The 21,196-nt window shown below is 44.0% G+C and overlaps 1 protein-coding gene across 1 annotated transcript in view; it reads right to left on the reverse strand.

Annotated features, from left to right (window-relative positions):
* The window catches only part of ASPNAT (aspartate N-acetyltransferase), a 204,673-nt gene extending 198,411 nt beyond the window's left edge, over positions 1-6,262 (reverse strand). Inside the window, exon 1 of the mRNA XM_085642553.1 lies at positions 5,621-6,262. Within this exon, the coding sequence (XP_085498679.1) occupies positions 5,621-6,164 (544 nt within the window). The 5' untranslated portion in view covers positions 6,165-6,262. The remainder of the gene's footprint in view (positions 1-5,620) is intronic.
* Between the last annotated feature and the right edge of the window lie 14,934 nt (positions 6,263-21,196).

Consider the following 21,196-nt stretch of genomic DNA (forward strand, 5'->3'; position numbering starts at 1 on the left):
TTTCTGTATTACCACTGCCACTTGTCTCTAGCGTGATATTACTGCAGGTAAGTTTGCAGGAGTATTTTTTTTTTTACCAGAATGGTTTCTAGGGTTATGAACTGTTACGTTTCAGATTGTTGCAAGAGATATATTGAGCAGGATAGAGATTTATTTTAGCAGCTGTCAAGCAATATCCATGGTTTTGTTTGTTGTAGGTTGTGTTCTTGGGCCTCTGTCAGCTATTACTATAATGTGGGAATTCGCTGGTTGAAGAGGGCAGCAAAGTCGATGGGCAGATATGTCCTGTTGGAAAGTCGTTGGGACTTCAAGAGTGATGGTGATGTGGTGTACTGGTGGTGTTATAACAGCATGAGATCAGAACAGCTGTTGCCGTGGCTGTCGGAGCTTACACTGGGTAGGGCTTGTCAAGAAATGCTTCTGAGTAGCTGAGGTGAAATCTATCTTGTCCAGTTTTCAGGCTTGTCATTGTTACAAGAAGTGCTTTAAATGGGCTGGTACTCACCGGTACTGAGTACCGGCACTTCTTAGATTTATCACTGTGAGTACCGGCACTTCTCTACTGCTCTGGAGAGTACCGGTACTCATGAAAAGGTAGGCTCATTGGCAGTGCTGGTGAGCAGAAGTAGTAAGTTTTCCTGGCAGCCAAGGCGCCGCTTCTGCAGCACCGATCTGAGTCCTAGCTGAGCTAATCAGCAGGGCTCAATTGAATAATGTCCGGGTGCTCACCATCACGCTGTGCTTTACAGAGCAGGGTCCGTTCAGACCCTGTGCTGTCAATCACATTCACACTATCCTGTGCATTCGTGCAAGCACAGGAATCATAGCAGTCCCCTGGCACAATCAGGCTACGGCCAGTCCAGCCCTGGTGGCAATTAAAAAAGCCATGGTAGGTGAAGAGAAAAGATGGCTTTTATCATACCAGAGTCTTTTGTGTGTCTGCTATGTTTGTGTGTATGCCTGTTTTTGTAAGAAAAAAAGTGAAAGAAAGAGAGAGAATCAAAATACACTCAGGAGGTATTTTGAAGAAAATGTGTGGCACTTTGTACATGTCTGCTCTGCGACAAAGATTCATAAATAACGTAATGTTGGTGGGTGAGTGGATGGATGAGTGAGCAAGGGTGGATGTATAGATGGATGGATGGATGCATGATTGAAAGCATGCATGGGTGAAAGAGGGTGGATGATTGGATAAAAAGGCGGATGATGGGTGGATAAGTGAAAGTTTGATGGATGAATGAAAGGTAGGGAGGATGGATGAAAGGGTGGATGCTGAATGAGTGAAAGGAGGGATTGAGTGAAAGGGTGGATAGAATAAAGGAGTGAATGGGTTGATGCATGGAGGAGCAAAAGGACTGATGGATAAGGGAAAGGGTGGATAAAGAGATGGATGAGTGAAAGGATGAATGGATAGGTTTGGAGATGAATGGATAGGTTTGGATATGAAGGGTGGATAGACGGAATGGTGAAAAACTGAATGATTGATGAAAGACTGAATAGACGATAGAATGTAAAGGTTAAATGGTGGACATCAGCAGGTAAATGGTAGGATGAATGGATAGATTGATGGAAGAGACATCTTCTGGGGAGGGTCATGATGAGTTGCTTCATTTGCTTGGTGCCATAAGAGCTTTGGTGCGACATGGGGGTATTTTCAGTTTCTTCCTACTCGCGTGCTCAAAAATATATAGTATTGTGCCAAACGGCAATTAACGCAAAAACAACAGTTGATGGACAGAATGCAGAACAATGCCATACATTCATACAGATCTGGGCCTAAATCCGTCATTGTTTTGCTCACCATGCCATTCCAGTTTGAACCCAGCCATATGCAAATCAGTCTTGACCCTGTGCCTCATGGGAACAGTCCAGTCCGAACTGCCAAGCCAGGTCCTCCCTGGACTGGAAACAAGCATCCTAGGACCGGTTTCAGGGTTTCACCACTCTTCAGCCAGGATAGCTGGATTCCAGAGGTATGGAGAGCACAGGACCCACGTCTGGGCATACCCGCCCCACTCGGGGTGAAAAATGCAAAAACAACAGTTGATGGACAGAATGCCTCATGGGAACAGTCCAGCCCGAACTGCCAAGCCAGGTCCTCCCTGGACTGGAAACAAGCATCCTAGGCCGGTTTCGGGGTTTCACCCCTCTTCAGCCAGGATAGCTTGATTCCAGTGGCATGTGAGTAAAAGAATGATGGATTTAACCCAGATCTCTTGACTGGGGGTGAATGTTTTAATTTGTTCTGCATTCCGTCCATCAATTGTGTGTCTTTTGCTTTCTCGCCCTAAGTGCACGAGGTATGCTCAGACGTGAGTCCTGGGCTCACTGTGCCACTGGAATCAAGCTATCCTGGCTGAAGAGGGGTGAAACCCTGAAACCGGTCCTAGGATGCTTGTTTCCGGTACAGGGAGGACCTGGCTTGGCAGTTCGGGCTGGACTGTTCCCATGAGGCACAGGGTCAAGACTGATTTGCATATAGCCAGGTCTAAACTGGGGTTGCAGGGTGAGCAAAAGAATGATGGATTTAAAGCGGATCTCTTGACTGGGGGTGAATGTTTTGATTTGTTCTGCATTCCGTCCATCAATTGTATGTCTTTTGCTAAACGGCAATTAACAGCATGACTAAGAAGATGCAACTATTGCAAAAAAAAGAAATGTGAACATATTATCACATTTATCTTTCATTTTGTGTAATAAGTTAACCTGCTTTGTTTATATAAACACCGTTCTCATATGTTTTGGTATGTGCTGCAACTAATATAGAAGTCGTTAAGTATCATCATGTCTTGCCCTTAGCCCCGCCTCTAGCCCCGCCCCCTCACTACACCTCTAGCTCATTTTAATGAGTACCTGAACTTATTTTTTACCATTTAAAGCACTAGTTATAAGTTATGAAAGCAAACTTGTTGGGCATACAGCCTTTACGGTCAGATACTTTCGTTGTGTGGGAAGAGTTTGTACAGAGATGTGTATGATGAGATTCAGTGAAGCATAATGCCATTAAGAAAGCACACAGGAAAGTAAACTGAGAGATGCAGAGGTCATCCAACATGCAAGGATTGACACAGGATGATTTCAATGTGTTGTGGATGAATGGGGTTTCTCGCTCATTAATGGGGAATGAGTATTACAGGTTGAAGACTATGTAGTTACTGCTGAAGTCTTTGGGGGTACAGTTACAGTGGTAGGGTGTATGTTGGCTGAGGGCTGTTGGAGAGGCAGCTACTGCAGCACTGTGCACAAAGTTCAGATGGGAAGTGGGGATGGGAAAACACTTGTTAAGTATTTCTCTGGTTGCAGGAGAAGGCAATGACGATGCACTATTTAGAGAGGGCTAATAGATCATCGAGAGGGCATATCCAACTTGAAGAAGGTGGAAAGAACAGGTATCAGCTGGCATTAGCTGAAAGGAAGATGGCCAGCGGTAACACCATCATGATAGGGAGCAAGAGAATAACAGCTTGTCAGTTGTGAAGTTTGAATGTTGATGCAATTTGTCGGCTGGGGGATCTAGTGGGCACAGAGTGGATTAAGATTGGTAGACGTGTAAGAATTTGGATTAGTGGGGCTGGAAAATGTATTCATGTATATGTATGGCTATGATGGCGAATAGACCTGTTCTTATGAAGCAGCCTTCTGCACTGTATACGAATGCCCTGTGGTAATTTGTGCTGTCTCTCCGGATTTTGGGAAGAACTCCATCCAGCTGTACATAAAGGTGGGCAAGCCCTTGAAGGCTCGAACCAGATGGCCGGCTCTTCAGCAGCTCAAGGTCCGCTGTGACTCTCAAACCAAAAGCAAGCCGAGCCAAGAAGCTGTAACTTCCGCCTCTCGTACATCCCCCTCACGCGCTATCACAACATTCTACATACAAACTCCTCTGTGTGCAGCAAAGGAGAGACTGGCCAGCGCTGCTGATTATTTACATTTCTACAATCAAAATGCAAAAGACCAGTGGCATTGCCCGGCCCCTACTCTGTTGCACCCTGAGTTACCTGGGAAGTGCTAAATGAGGGATGCGGGGGAGGCAGAAAGGAAGGACTTTGGGCTCTGTGTAGGCAGAAGCCGCTGACTGGGGGTATTATCACTGTCAAAGGTAGCACAGGGCAGGGTGTACCACAGAGAGAAAGGCACAGGATAGGAGAGGGCGAAGCAATGGGGCATAGGGGGCGAAAGCAAAATATAGCGAGAGAAAGTGGACGAGAAAGAAAGATAAAGGGGGAGGAGCGAAGAGAAAGTGGAGACGAAGAGAAAGGGAACAGAAGAGGCAAAGCCGGCCACAGAAAGAGGGAGAAACAGGAGGCGGGTAGCTAGAATGAGAGTGAATTTAGAGTATTCGTATGACAATTTTTTCCGGCTCTGCTGTTTTGGCTCAAAGAGCCAAGTCGGTCCTCATTGTCTCCAGCTCGTAATGGAGACAAGTGAAAATTGACGGGTTAACGAATGACGGTGCGAAGTAGGGGAGTGAGGAGGTAAATGCCTGCGAGTAGGACTGGGATGTGTGAGGGATGGAGAAACATGGGAGCGAGGAGCTGAGACATGATTAAATGCTAGTGAAAGGGAATACGGGGTTGCGGAAACAAGTGAGAAGAAATCACTGATCGGAACCTCGAGAGAAAGTGGGGCATCCATGCCAAAACTCCCGATTTAGGTGGCAGATTCGAGATTTGTAACCCAAAAATTGCGTAATGCTTTTTATTTCAGCTTCCTCTCGTTTTCAAAGTCCTTCACTTTAATGGAATTTGAGAAATGAAAAACCTTCGATTTCTTAGTTTTTTTCCGTAAATCATCTTCTCTGTCCCCAAATGTTATCAGGGGTGCACAGGCAAATAGGATGAAGGTTGTCTGAAGGCTAGAAAGACACGGTGATGGGAATCCGCGACCGGAGAAGATAAAGGAAGGAAGGCGATGCGAGGAGGCGAGGCTGGGAGGTGGGGTGGGTGTGGGTGTGGGGGGTAGAGAAATCATTCATTGAGGTTAGTGCGCAGGGGGAGGGAAAGGAGCCCGGCGAGCGCCTGTCTCCCAGTGACACCCGCCACGCCTCCCATTCATTCTAGTGCTTCTGCCTAGGAAGGGTGGGTGCAGCGAGCACAGGACCCGGCAGCATGCGTTATCATCGCATCAGTACGATGTGCTGTCCATATCCAACATCCATCCCTTCTCCGGGGCAGACGAATTCACACCTTTGTGACACTTCACATCCCCTTCGCTGGCCTCTTTTTACCAGAAGGCGGTGTTTTTCAGGCTATGATTCTCGCTAATAATCTAGCGGCTCAGAAAAAGGGACATTTCTACGTAAAGGATCGGAGAAATCTATACTGGAAACACACACAAGCGGTGAAATAATTTGCTTAATTAATTGTATTCAACTCACTCCGATTTAACATATATGAGATATGATCACATCTACAGGTGCACATTTTACGGACCTTAATTTGAAAACATGTACACATAAAACGTAGACACAGTCATGCATACTAAATCTTTACCACTGACTGTCTACCTCGGCCGAGGGAGAGACAGACTGGCATCTGATATATTGGGGACGCCGGTTCTTGTCATGGTGTCTCATCCCTGTAAGTAAAGTACTGAAATACTCTGATTGTTGTGTGCTTACCTATGAGCAGGGCATATAGGATCTGAATGAGGGGCTCGTGTTTCAGCCCCCTAAAGGCAGTGCTGGGGATCCGCTCCAGAATCCCCTCGTAGAAGATGCGCCGTGCCACCTCCTGGTCCGAGTGCTGAAATTGCCGAATGTAAACCCGGTCCCTGGTCCTGGCATCCTCCTCTTCTGCGGCGACAAGTGACGAGGAGACATGGGCAGCTGCTGGCATCAAGGGCCACATCTGGGATGAGGACACGATCTGGGCATCTTTCTGCGAGCTCCCCGGTATGGAATTGTGATCTTCGGCCACTATTTTAGTCTCGCAAACCATTTTGGAAGACGAATAATTCATGCAAGTAGCCAGGGGGCCGCGACAGGGTGCGGGGAATGCTGCAGAGGTGCACTGCTGTGCCGGACCTGATGGGATTTGTACGTGGAAGCAGTCAGGCAAAGGAGCTCCTCCGCATCTTGGAGATGTATTTATATTGCGCCAGAGCCGGTGCGGGTCTTGTCCTGGTGGGAGGGAAGGCGATCGAGGGCCAGGCGCTCGCCACATTGGCTGTCAAATTCCGTCATGTGACAAGAAACGCCTGCCCCCCTTTCTTCTCTCCTTCACTTCAGTGCAAATTACTACATCTTTTTTCTGCTCTTTTGATGCAGCTGTAACGATCCGATCCCGCTGCTGAGCTCTACAAAACGCAACACCCGCGCTGTCAGCAGCCGCAAGGGTCTGTGAAGAAGGATTGGCTTTTTATCTTGAGCCCTTGGATGGAGGATGCAGAATGGCCACCGTTGGACTGCAGCTGGAGCCATAGGAGTGCGAATATGCAAAAAGAAGAGCGCATTTGCTGTTCTTGGACCCCTTCCTTATGTTTCTTCTTTAAAGGATGCAAATTGTTAAATGTAATTTGCAACAGTCATGTTTCTTCAGGGGAGTGTTACACATTATTCTTATGTTGGAAATTCTGATAGCTTGTCTTGATGCATGTTTTTGTTAGTATTATATGTAAGCAAACAATGGATGCACTTCAGAGCGGTTACCGATACAGAACCCATCACATGGGCTGTTTTTTACACTGGGGTTTGCAACATGCTGATGAGCTGCACTCAATGATGTCACTCCACTGCCAATACAAAGGTAATCTGTATTTCTACTCTACTGTTAGCATGTTCATCGGGTAAATTCTTCCTCACATAGAAGCAAGTCTACCGGGCAAACAATATTCTACGATCTGCTGCCCTGCCACGCTTCCCTCTTCGATGTTCCCAGATATATGCTCTGTAGAATATAATTACAAGCGATTGCCGAACAACGCGGGGTAAAGTGCACCATTTGTGTATCTACTTTGCTTTCCATCTTTTCCGCTCAACATTTTTCACTTTGGCAATGTATGTATAGCGCTGCATTACTGCCCCGCTTTACCACCAATAACCGGAGGAGAACCACAATGTGAACGATTAATGACGGCAAAAACAATAGCCATAATTATTTCTGGCCAAGAAAAGCGCTCAATCACCATCACACACAGAGAGGCCTTAATCGAGGACAACGCAGAGGTTTGGCCGCTGTGCTTTTGCAAAGGTCGGTGATGGTACGTTCGCCAGTGTCTGAAGGATTGATTGTTCTACCCGACACAAAGGAGAGAAGAGCAAGAAGCCGAGGCTGTCACGGCGGCGGCTCACCCGCAGGGATCGCTGCTCATTTCAAGGAGCTGCCCCTTGTGTACACGTACCAAGATGCTGCTTATAATAACGCCGCCTTGTTGGGGAGAGTGACGGAGAAAACGAGGGCCATCACCTAAAAATAGATCCCCCTTTCGTCTGCTTGAAGCGGTTTTTGCTGCACACCTTGACACCTCTCAGTTTGTTGCAACAGCGGCCCCTGGAGGCAACCGATAGCTGCACGTTGGTAAGCGAACCTGTTTAGAAGTGGCTTAGAACATCAATTCTGCCGCTGCACTTCGAAGTCGAGTCGGTTAGACACCCAAAGAGAAAATCAAATCCCAGTATATCGAAGTGAGGCACCTTTGCTCTTTTTCTTATTAGACGCAACAAATTACTTAAAAATATATACATTTCAGATGCACAGTAGTTAACAACAGAGGCTAGAAAACAATGCTAATGTGAGCGTGGCCATTATCTACCCTGAATTTGTTGTAAAACGCGCAGCACTCACTAAAGCTTGTCGCTGCCTCCATTCCATTCTAAGTACGCAATTCCAAAATGGCTGCGCAGGGTAGAAGGAGCGGCTGGCCGGCTCAAGAAGAAACGAGCGACTAGAAACGTGAGGCACGACTAATTATTAACATAAATCTGGAAAATATACAACGTTTTTTAGGGATTTATATGATTGACAAAATCAACTCCTCGTTTTATGACAAACCACCCAGTAGTGTTGCGTTTTAATGTAAACGTTGTAATTCCCTTCATTGGGGCAACTGTTCATGTTCTGTGTATTGGCGTTGGTGTTTAGTCATTTGGAAGCCAGACCTTCAAAGATTCGGCCTTCGGGTCTGATAGGCTGAAAACGATATTGCGCCTTTAATGTTGATTGGAGTACGCTCTTTGGACATGCGCAGTGTGTTTTCAGTGCAGCGCTGATCTACTTCAGTGTTGAATAATCAGCTCGTGGGGGTGGATAGTAGCTGCCGCAGCGAAGGGGCAAAAGACAGCAATGCGAATGTTGAAAACGCATTTTATTTTAGTACTGTTTTTTCACCACCCATTTATAGAGCGGCAAACACGAAAAAGCTCCGAAAACAAACCATGTGGAAAAGCACTGTGCACATACCAGAAAGGTTTCCGCAAGGAGCTAATGAAATTACATTATTGCCAATACCTTTTGGGCTTGCAGGCTTTTTTAAGTAATGTGTAAACTGACGCTGACCATTCGCATATAATTTTAAAAAGTTCTGGGTAGGGGTCGAAGTGCATTAAAAAGAATGGGAACTATGATGGTTGTTGCAATGGGGGAGGGTGTCCAAGGCGTGACTAATAAACAACTTATATGTAACGTTTTTTGTTCTTTCATCTTCAGGTAACTACATATAAAATAATGCCCAGTCAAAATAAATACAAGGTAAATGAATCATTGAGAAGTGCCGTGTTGTACATTATGGAACCTAATGCACCACAGAGATGTGTGTGTAACCTAAGAGCCACAGAACAGTATCTTGGTTGGAGCACTAGAGAATAGAAAGGTGTGTGTGTATTTTAGTGCTACGAGGTGATAGCCAGTGACAGAAAGTACTGTGAATATGTAAGTCGTTATTTTAACTTGCATTACACACAGTATAAGATGGGCTGCTACAAAAAGTTCAAAAAGGTTTAAGATAAAAAAGTGCTTCCAAAATTTAGATTTTAGTAATACAGAGACTGTACACAGTGAAGTTTTTTAATAACTATCCATTAACAGCTCACACTTCATAGCTCATCTGGTAACTCCTTTGCAATACCACTCAAAAATATGAAATTTGTGTCATCAGAAAGCTTCAAATGAACTCATCAATTAAAGCCAATACCAGCTTCTAAGAACTCTTGACATTTGCAGATTAACCAGTTGTGCACACTTAGATTTCTTTCAAGCAAACAGACCAAATCAAGAAGGCTTGTTTAGCTTTATGCTCTACCTTCGGTTTCACAGCACAGAAGACTCTCTGCCTTAAACTTCAGCTGAAGCATTTCAACTGTCAGAATTAACTGTGCCAGGACAGCTGTCTTTTCACTTTTTCTTTAAAAAGTATGGGCACAATGTGCCCTTCAGATTCAGTGCACTTTGACATTTGGTCTTGGGCATAAATCATGCTTGCATTAGTTGGAAACAATGTGCTAAAGCTAAGTTATGGTTCTTTACTTAGAAAACATTACTTTTGTGCTAAAAAGTTAACTGCCATACAACAACTTTTGTTCAAAGGTCATTAAGGTTACAGAACCCCCAAACACTGAAATTTGCGAATAATGCTAAATGTTGGTCAATGTGCTAACATTTGGTAACATATAAGAGAGACAGTTGGATGACAAACATATGGATCTGCTAAATTACCAACACTAAGCAAAGGAAGGGATCTTTGCCTATACAATGCAGTAAAAGGATTAACAGGCAGGTGTATACATTTCACAGGAACATTTGCAACCAACTCATTGGTGCTGGAGCCCAAAAGGATTCTGCTCGATGGTTCAGTCTTTAAAATACACCCACTTGCAAATAGCACCATTGGGGATCCTCCAGGCTCCGGAGAGGTTGATGGACCTTTTCCATCATGCTCAGAATTAGAGCCACCAAATAAATAAAGTCATTAAACACCATGGGCATTTAGGAATCTCACCCACGCCCACAAGGCCCTCCACAACACCGTCTCCGCCTACATGAACCACCACCTCTCGTTCCACGCACCCCAAAGATCCCTCTGCTTAGCTCAACTCTCCCTCGCCACAATACCACGCATCAAGAAGTACAGAACAGGAGGTTACCCCTTCCCCTCCCTTGCGGCTAAAGCATGGAACACCCTACCTCTCCACCTTCGCCAGACACTATCTCTCTCCAGGTTCCTGAAGGACCTCAAGACCTGGCTCTTTGATGACTCACTATGAGCGTCTGGCACTGAACGCACCCTGATCGGCTATGGTAGCCGTCTGATGATTCTCCACGAGGGCTTAGGAGCCGTACACCACTCCTCCTCCCCCAGCACCTTGAGACCCTTCCGGGTGAGTAGATGCACTTCAAAAGCCCTGATTGATTGATTGAAATTGCAGTCCTAATGTGCTAAAATATGTTGATTTCTAAATATGCAGTCATTTCTCTCAAACTCCCCCCTCTTGATGATGTATATCATCATAACAATTGTTGGTTTCACCTTAAAAACCAAATCTAGAATGCAGTTTTGTCTTCCACTGTATCTTGTCTCTTTCCCTTTACCCCCCCCCCTCGTGTGTTGCAGTGTCTTCATGTAATCGTCATTCATTATTCTCATTAAACTAATGTCTTTTTCAAAATATTTCCGTTGATATGCGTTATGTTTTGTTAGGAAGTTTTGTAATGCGCTCGCTTGCCCAAAGGGCGTTATGGCGCTAGCTGAGTAGGGAAACAGAATGAGAGGCGAAACAATTAACAAATAGAGAAGAAGCAGGTCTTTAAGGCCTTTCTGAAATCTAGAAGATTAGGAAAGGATTTAATACATAGAGGGAGATCATCCCATGCTTTAGAAGCTCTAAGCACGAAACTTCTGCCTCCCCAGTTGACATATCTGAATCTTGGTACTGTAAGTAGTTTGGTATATGAAGAGCAAAGAGACCTGCCCAGGGCTCACCAGGTAAAATTCTTCAGCAAATCAGGGCCTATCCCGCGCGATGCCTTGAATACAGCGCACCAGGCTTTAAATGTGACTCTGCCTTACAGGGAGCCAGTGGAGTATGGCAATACATTTTGAGACCGAATTGTATTGTTTTTTTTACAACAGCTGGGCAGCAGCAATTTGTAGGGTTTGCAGTTTGTTTAAAACCTGCTGATGGGCATTGAGATAAAGACCGTTACAGTAATCGATCTTTGAGATTACAAGAGAGGATACCACGGTTTTGCGAAGATGCCCTGGTAGGAAGGGAAGACTTTTTCTAATCATTTTCAGGACAGAGAAAGCTGCAGAAGACACATCATTGACTTGATCGATATAGGAGATTCTGTTGTTAACCAAAACTCCCAGAATTCTTAACACAGTTAACCGGAGTTGAAAGAGGGCCCACCTCAGAAGGCCACCAATTGGAGGTCCAAAAACATACCTGGGCACCGAACAGCAGTACCTCGGTTTGAGATGAATTAAATTTGAGGCAATTTCTTGCTATCCTTTGTTCTACTACCTTCACGCAGTCACAGAAACGCTGCACCACTCCATGTCCTCTGTGACACAGGCACAATATGTGTGTCATCTGCATATGCAGTCAAAGCAAAGCCAAATGATATGAAGAGTTCAGTAAGAGGAGTGACATAGAAGTTGCAAAGGAGAGGACTAATAGAGTATCCTTGGGAAACACTGCCAGTGAGTGAAAAATATGGAGGGCCCAATTCACAAAAGTAATCTTAGACAAAATCCTAACTTTACTACTTTCGGTATTCACAAAAGGCGTTTAGGAGTAGTAAAGTTAGGATTCCTAACGTTACTACTCCTAAACTGAGACAAAATCCTAACTTCACCACTTTCGGTACTCACAAAAGGCATTTAGGAGTAGTAAAGTTAGGAATCCTAACTTTACTACTCCTAAATGCCTGTTGTGAATACCGAAATTCAGAAAGTTAGGATTTTGTCTCAGATTCCTTTTGTGAATTGGGCCTGGAGTTAAGAACCTACAAATTCTGACTAATTGCACTCGGCCTGAAAGGAATGAGTTCAGTAACCCCCAAGCTGAGCTGGTCACACCATTCCCACTCAATCTCTTCATCCGCAGCCCATGATTCACTGTAAGAAAGGCTGCCGATAGGTTGAGCAGGAACAGTGCAGCTTGTCCGCCCTGCTCGATGGCTGCCCTAATCTCCTCAGTAGCCTTAATAAGCAAGGTCTCAGTGCTATGACCAGCACAAAAGCCAAATTGGGCGGTGTCCAAAATATTGTTTGTGTAGATGTAAGAACGCAACTGAGCATTTAGCACCTTTTTCAGAATCTTGGCTGGCAGTGGGAGGCAGAAAATAGGACAGTAACTGGTAGGGTCACCTGGGTCTGGAGAGGGCTTTTTGATGAGAGGCAGCACCACTGCCTTCTTCCAAGCAGAGGGAAAAGAGCAAGAAAGGCATACGAGTTGAAAGATCTCAGATGGCTTGATGGCAATCATTTCTGCTACTAAACTAGCCACTGAAGGGACACAAGGATCATCTGGCAAACCTGATCTCGCAGCCTTAATCAGCTTGGTAACTTCAGCAGTGGTCGGTAAATAAAAGGATCTGAATTCAAGTCCAGAGTTGGTAACCAATGAGAAAGATTTGTGTACAGAGGGAGCAAAAGAAAAAGATGAGAAGTTGTTAAAAACATCCTCAACCTTAAGGCAAAAGGCCGTGGCCACAGAATTACAGAAGGATTGACTACATTCTTTGGTTAGGGGAGCAGCAAAAGAAGTGAGTTTTTTGACAGTAGAAATTAGTTCCTTACAGAAATTAGCTGTGAGCTGAATCTTACTGGTGAAATAGTCAAATTTTGCATTATGAATCGAGGACTTATTCCTGGATAGACAAATATTGTATGTGTCTCTTTCATTTCTGTAGTAATTTTTCTCTTGCCTTCTACATGCCTGCTTCAAGGTCCTAACCTTCTCAGCGAACCAAGGAGCGGTAGGGCAATACCTCTTAATCTTTAACTTTTTTCAGGAACTAAAGTTTTGGACTCTGTCTCTTACCAGTGAGTGTAGATGTCGACAGCACTGTTGAACTCATCTGGCAGACCTGAGGAGGTCTCAGTCAATAATTGTGAGAGTTTGTTTGCTTGGAGCCTATGCGAAGCACGAGAGAGGGTGCAAGATCGACCGATCGCGTGTACATAATTCTCCTAGTTGCAGGAAATATCGAAAAAAACAGCACTATGGTCTGACCAAGGGAGAGAAAAAGTGGAAATGGTATTTAGTAATAAATTGTTAGAAAAAATGCCATCGAGTGTGTGCCCCGCCTGACAGACCCAGTGCATAAATAGGTTGTAGAAGCAACACGGTATCAAGGTCCTCAAGAGCCTCGAGATGAAAATTAAAGTCTCCTAGAACCGTAAAGTCCTTCCATGCAATTTCGTCCTCAAGGATACACTAAAGTCCTGAACAATTGGGACCCTGGGGTCACGAGGTCGGTATAGCAATATGCCCCTAAACGACTGGTTGGGCGATAAGTAGACACTAAATAATGCAGCCTCGCAGAGTGGTGACCTGATGGGGGTCCAATTCACAGAGTACTCAGACCTAAATAAAATTACAATGCTAATACCCCGTTTACCTTCCTAGTCAAATCTACAGAAACGGTAGCCTGGGGGAGTAAAATCGAGAAAATTTAGATTTTTCACAGCCTGCTGGGCAGAAAATATGGATTTTATTAAGGACACGGAGGCCAAGATTATGCAAATTCTCCTTTATTGCCACAGCTCAGCAGTAACAATGAAGAGAATATAGAACTTCAGTAACATTCCAATAAAGTATAAAGTCTGTGAACATGCAGTCATCTCCCTTCTTTGTTAGGAGCTGTGAACAAGAATACATTCAGGAACAAACATAACTTAAAGTTGATGTAGAAAGAATAACTCCATTCTTAAACGATCCGTAGGCGAATCACTCCATTTTAAAAGAATCCAAAGACTTTTATTCTGCAAGAAAAAAGACACACCATGTTAAAGTATAAAATTCCTAGGAAGGGATACAAAGTGGAGGGATAATCTTGGCCTCCGTGTCCTTAATGAAATCCAGATTTTCTGCCCAGCAGGCTGTGAAAAATCTAAATTTTATGGCACGACACGGAGGCCAACATTATGCAAGTTCAAAGTGAAGCAAGTACATTATCAATCACATTATTGATTGGTCTGAAATAACAATTCTTAAACATGTTTTCATTTGACCAGTCAGCTGCTCTAAGGATATCCTGTAGTCCTCCACCTAGCATAAAAGCTTTAGAAGCAGAAGCGGTGTACGCACCAAAAATAGAAACATCAACACCACTTTCATTCATCACTTCTTTAACCCATCTAGCAAGTGTGGGAGAAGACACTCCCTTATGAGGAGATCTGTAAGAAATCAACAGTTGAGATTCAATACCTCTAAGACTTACCGTCCTTTTTTCATACTCTTTGAGACAACTAACGACACATAGACTTTCATTAAGAGGAAAGAAAGGGTAGAAAATAGAAGAAGACATAGTTTTGGTTCTCTTCTTAAGATAAAAACAAACGCCTTCAGGTTGGTAAGACCTGTTAGAAATATCTAAAGCCTTAACATCTGATGTTTGTCTGAAAGAAACCAAGCAAAGTAATACAGTAAGTTTATAAGAAATGCGTTTGAGAGAGAGGTTAGCGTTATCTCCCCAAGAAGAAATAAGTTGTAATACCAATTTAACGTCCCATAATGCTGAATATTTTGAAGTTGGAGGATTAAGAATTTGCATGCTTCTCATAATCCTTTTTGTTAAAAGGTTTTGCTCAACTGAAACACCATCAACTAAGGAATGACCTGCAGCTATTGCTGATCTGTAGGCATTAACAGTTCTATAACTTAGGCGAAGCGAAGAGTTCAGATAGATAATTAACCACGTGTATTAAATCAGTTGAAACGGGATCGTAGTGTCGTTGAAGACACCAGCGAACCCATTTGTTCCAAGCCAATCGATATGATTTCCTTGTTCCAGATGCCCAAGACTCAGATATGAGTTGGAAAGCATGTTCCGAAATGCCAGGGATTTGCCATTGTCACCTGAAATCTTCCAGGCCGTCAGAATCAGTAGACCTTGGTCTATGAGAGGGTGAGATTCGCCGTGAGGACCCAAGAGTAAGTCCCCGAAGGGGGGTATTAGAATAGGGAAGTCTACAGCCATCTCCAATATGAGAGGGAACCATGCCTGAGACCTCCAAAGGGGGGTTGTCACCACCATGTTCTGCATGTATCGGCGATCGTGTAAAAGAAGACGAGGAAGCATGACAAATGGCGGGAAGGCATATGGCTTTAAGCCCTCCCAGTCCTGGAGGAAGGCGTCCACCCTTAATGCTCGAGGGTCCAGTTTCCAGCTGAAGAAATTCATCAACTGAGTATTCATTCGGTCTGCAAAAAGATCTGTGTCGAAGTGACCCCAATGGTCTTGAATTGTCATGAATATCTCTCTGTTCAATTTCCAGTTGCTGGAATCCCTGAAATTCTTGGAGAACCAGTCTGCTACTCCATTGTTCAAACCGGGGATGTGTTCCGCTGTGACGGACAGTCCCCTGTTCAGACAATAATCCCAGAAAGCTTTTTCTACTTCGGTAAGACTCTTTGAATGTGGTCCCCCCATCTTGTTGACATATCTCACTGCAGAGACATTGCCCATGCGTAACATTATTGAGCACTTGAGAGAGTTCTGGGTAAAGCTCTGAACCTCAAATGAGCCTGCTAGGAGTTCCAGGCAGTTGATATGAAGTTCCCTCTCTTCGGGTGTCCAAAGACCTCCCGTTGAAATGTTGCCACAAGTGGCACCCCAACCATCTAGACTTGCATCTGATTCTATTATCAAATCTGGGGACTCCCCAAAGATGGCTTTGCCATTCCAGGCTTCTGCATTTTTCAGCCACCAAGATAGTTCCATCTTCGAGTCTTCGTCTAAGGAGGTCATCTGAGTGTAAGAAAGAGACGATTTCAGAGTTTTCGCTTTGAGTCTCTGGAGGGCCCTGTAGTGTAAAGGGCCTGGAAAGATCGCTTGAATGGTTGAGGATAGGAGACCCAGGATTCTGGCTAAGAGTCTCAAAGGAAAGTTTTCCAAAGAAAGTATCTTCCTGAGTTCCTTTCGGAGTTTCTAGATCTTTTCCCTTGGTAATTTCAGCTCTGCAGAGACTGTATTTACCATGAAGCCCAGGAATTGAGTTTCCTGGCTTGGTATAATGCAATATTTCTTGGCATTTATCACGAAACCTAGATGTTGTAGGAGGCGAATTGTTAGATTTCTATGGTGAGAGACTGTCGGTTTGGATTGAGCCATGATAAGAATATCGTCCAGATAAATTATTAGTCTTACGCCCCTCTCTCTTAGCCATGCTACTACTGGACGAAGAACCTTGGTGAAACACCAGGGGGCTGATGATAGTCCGAACGGGAGAGCACACAATTCCCATATTTTTCCGTCCCATGTAAATTGGAGGAACCTTCTGTGTGGGGGCCAAATTGGGATTGTTAGATAGGCGTCCTTTAGGTCTAGACGTGTTAGCCAGTCCCCTTTTCTCAGGACATCTCTTAGAAGGTGTATTCCTTCCATCTTGAAATGGTGGTAGGATACCCATCCATTTAGAGATTTTAAGTTTATGACCGGTCTCTGTCCCTTGTCTTTTTTCTCTACCAAGAAAATATTGCTGATAAAACCTTTTCTTGCACTCTGTGATATAGCCCCTTTGGTCAGTAGATCCTTCACTTCTTGCGAAACTAGGTCTTTCTGTTCTTGAGAGAAAAATATTTCACGAGGTGCCTTTGATTGGAAGGGAGTGTCTATAAATTCTATTTTGTAACTCTTCACGGTTTCGAGAACCCATGGGTCTTGTGTTACCAAGGGCCAATTCCCAGAGAAAAGGGCTAGTCTCCCTCCCACCTTTATGGGGATATCTGAAAGGTCTTTCAGTATTCTTACCTGTTGAGAATGTTCTACTCGGTCGTCTTTCACCTCAAAATGGTCTACCTCTGTTTCTTTGTCTTCATGGAAAAAAAGGTTGGTTCTGGTAAAAGGACGATTGTTGATATCTAGATCCACGTCCCATAAAGGGTCTAGAGGTGGTTTGTTCTCGGCTGGGGAATCGACCCCGCATTCTCCCAGCCCTTCCAAAAATTCTGTCTTGGAAAACCTTTTTGATATCACGTTGTGATTTCTGAATCGAGCTGAATGCGCCAACATACTTAGCCATATCTCTAATAAAATCTTCCCCAAAGAGGAGTTCTTGAGAGGATGCTCCTCCTTCCTTGTTTGCCAGTTCGATAAGTTTAGGGTCGATCTTAAGGAGAACGCCTTTTCTGCGTTCATTTGAAATGGCGGTATTGGCATTTCCGAGGAAGCAGATGGCGCATTGGACCCATTCGCGCAGTTCCTTAGGTTCGATGGGGGTTCCATCGATATATGCACTTTCTGCTAGGTCAAAATTTTTAGTTAGGGGTCCAACAGTGTTGAGGAGTCGGCCTTGGCAAGATTTAAGACTCTTATCTATCTCCTTTCTTGGGTCTTTGGCACCTTTGGCGATGAAGGCAATGACCTTAGGGTCAAGTTCAGGTGTCATTGCAATTTTGTCTGGGAGAGATGGGCGGGGGCATTCAGACCTCAATCTGGATCGCACCTCTTTGGGAATCTCCCTTCTAAGCCAAAAACTAATGTAGTTTGCCATGTGTTGGGAGGGTTGCCATTCTGGCGAAAGGGGATGTTTAATTAAGAGAGGGTCGAACATATATTCCCAGAAGGGATCGGTAATACCCATTTTTGGGTCTGAGGCCTTATCTGCCTCTTCAATATTATCCACAGGTTCATCTCCCATCTCTTCTGAGTTTGTATCGAAGGTTGAGGAGCATGAAAGATCTATTTCCGCCACATCATCGCTATCAATATGTATAGGTGCTTCTGGGCCTGATATTTGCCCTATTGTGATGCCCGAGGCATCTGTCTGGTCACCGCCTGAAAAGCGTGAGTGAGCTGCTTTAGTCGTTTTTTTTGCTTTTTTTTACCACCTTTTTCTGCAAGACGTGGTGAAGCTCTCTTCTTTGGGGCCTTAACTGCCCCTTCTTTGGTGCCCATAGGGTGTGTTGTAGTAGTAGTGGGTCATGCTTTTGATAGCATTTAGAATTTTGTATTTATTGTTTCATTGAAACAATTTATTGCCTTATCCATGGCCTTAGAGACCATAGACTCAAGTTTACTTTCAATATTAGACTCTGGATTGAGAGACATTGTTGTAAAAAATAAAAATGTAAATGATCTTGTAAAATAAGTAGGTATTTTAATTTTGTTTCTTCTCTCTTTTTTTTTTTAAAGAAGGGAATTAAGGTTGAGAGAAAACCCCTTTAAAAAAAAAAAAAGAATAGGGGGAGGAAAGGGTCAAACTTGCAATTGTAACCTATGTCGGTGAGGAGCAATCGTAACGACAGTTGCACTCGATCGATGCGATGCGTGTAGAAGCAACTGTCAAGTGTTGCTTCTTGTGAAACTATGACAACCACGCACGTTTCTTACGTGCATGGTTGTTTCTAACGTGCATTTCTCTAATTCTTTCTTCCTCGCGATGCGCGAGTGAATGGCGGCATCGCAGAGGAGTAAAGGCACTACCGGCGAGTTCTACGATCCGAGAAAGCACCCACAATGGCACTGGGAAGAGAAGGTAAGACCGGAACGGTCTTCGCGGTATGTGGCAGGGTTGGGGATGAGAGAGGCGGGTGTACGCATGAAAAAGCAGGCCCGATTCTCAATCGAAGCGTTGCTAGGCAACGCTTAGCGTTCGCGTCGGCATTTCAAATAGCTCACAAGGGAAAGCAAGAGAAAGACTCATAATGTGAAATTCTTGTGGCAAGAAAATTAATATGGGGATCATAATAATAACAATTAATATGCTTTTAGAACCATTCATTGACACAGAAATGTCGCAAAAATGGAGAGCCCATAAGACTTTATGCTTTATTGGAATGTTACTGACGTTCTATATTCTCTTCATTGTTACTGCTGAGCTGTGGCAATAAAGGAGAAGCCAGTGATATGGCTTGCTTGTGCTTTGGCGTGATTTTTAAAAACAGTGGGGAAAAATAAAGAAACAAACTAGGGTCCAGCAACCCCCGGAGCTGGTCCCAGGCTACCCTGGAAACCTGGTCATACTGGCGAAATCAAAGCAAAATTAAATGAAAAGTGAGAAATATAAAATCATAAACACAGTAAAAACGGGCTGGAACCCGATTCAAGATGGGCCCAACTCAGTGAGGTCAGGAGCCAGGCAACTCCCAAAACAGCGGGGTGGTCCGCCTACAAGGAAATCATGCAGCAATAGAATCGTTAAGGTGAGTGGACACAAACAGCAGCACTCAGCTGCATGGACGCGCTCTGCGCCCTTGTAAGTAGGGGTCGATGGGCGGGGCGGAGCCAGAGGCGTGCCTTGCTCACGTTTTGGCACGATTTTTTAAAACAGTGGGGAAAATTAAATAAACAAACTAGAGTCCAGCAACTCCTGGAGCCGGTCCAAGGCCACAGTGTAAACCGGGTCCTACTGGCAAAATCAAAGCAAAATTTAATGAAAAGTGAGAAATATAAAATCATAAACACAGTAAAAATGCGCTAGCCCCGATTCAAGATGGCTCCTACACAGTGAGGCCGGGAGCCAGGCACCTCCCAAAACAGCAGGATTGCCCACCTACAAGGAAATCGTGCAGCAATAGAATCGTCAACGTGAGGGGACACAAACAGCAGCACTTATGTGTCATGTCTCTTGCAGGTTAAATATAGGACATACAAGAGTATCAGTCATAATTCAACAGTTAGTATGGGCATTAATATTGCTTTTATCATCCCCTTCCAGCTGATGAGAACCAGTTTTCAATTGTATTTAAACCCTCCCCAAAATTTTCATACAGACTTGGTGTTTCCAATTCTTGTAATTTAGGTTTCACATTTAATATGTTCCCTGCAAACTCCTCTATTTTCCTATTGTCGTCTGGGATATATGCACAGCAGTGAGTTAGCATAGCATGTTACAGACCCCCCCTTTCTCAGCCAAAAGAGTGTCTATTGCGAGACGGTCTTGCAAAACCATACACCGTATAGTAATTAGTTCTGTATTAATTAGAAAAAGCTCCAGATGTGCTAGTGTCATTTTATCCACTACTGTTGCTAGTTTTCTGATCTTTTCATCATTTAATATTATCCCCACTGGTGGTATTACTGCTCCAAATATATCTCCCGTTAATGAAGCTCCGCTCCCCGCATTTCGCTTACATCTAAGTGGTGGTGTTAGTGTTAATGCTTCTATACTATTAACATGATACCTCTTTGGAATTAATATACCTAAATAGCATGTTCCTTCCCAGTCAGCAGGTAATAAAAAGTAAGCTTTTGAGGCCAGATGTATCAAGAATTGCTTTTGCGATTCTTAAATAGCGAATTTTACTGATTCGCTATTTCAGAATCGCAAAATGCAATGTATGTAGTATTTGCAATTTTTTGTGTGAATCCTTAACATTCTCTATTAGCGAATCGAATGCATTCCCCTTCATTCCTATTGGCTTATAGGCCATTAGGAATGAAGGGGAATGCATTCGCAATTTGCGATTACCAAATTGGTACTCGCAAATTGCGAATGCAATTGCCAGGGGGCCATAAGATTACCCTGATGCACCCCCAAGAAAGGTAAGTGTGCACATGTGGCACACACACATGCCCTAAGGGCATGTGTATGCGCCACAATGCACTAAAAAAAAATGCACTTTTGTGCATTTTTAAAAGGAATCGCCAATTACCATCAATTTGTAGTTGGTGGTAATTTGCGATTCCTAAATGCAAATTTGCATTTAGCGATTGCTACATGAATTGCATTTAGGGAATCGCAAATTGCGAGTCCTTAACTGCATTCGCAATTTAGGTAATCGTAAAACTTGCGATTACCCATATTGCAAATGCCAAAAGTTTCATACATTGCAAAAGGCATTTTTGTGTTCACAAATGATGCGATTCTGCGAATCAGCCCGTTTGCGAACGCAAAAAGCCTTGATTAATCTGGCCCTTGGTCCACAAATGTAGTATACCCCGGTAAATGACATTCTCAGATCCCTGTAAAATTTGCCAAGTTCCCCCCAATAATTCGAAGGTGTGTCACAACTGCTAATTCCTACATGTTTTTTCTGTTTTTGTGTTAGTCTCTTGTAAAAGCAAACCTTCCCTTTATGGTGAGCATC

This window comes from Triturus cristatus, chromosome 2_2 (genome assembly GCF_964204655.1).
Source record: "Triturus cristatus chromosome 2_2, aTriCri1.1, whole genome shotgun sequence".
In the NCBI taxonomy this organism is placed as follows: domain Eukaryota; kingdom Metazoa; phylum Chordata; class Amphibia; order Caudata; family Salamandridae; genus Triturus; species Triturus cristatus.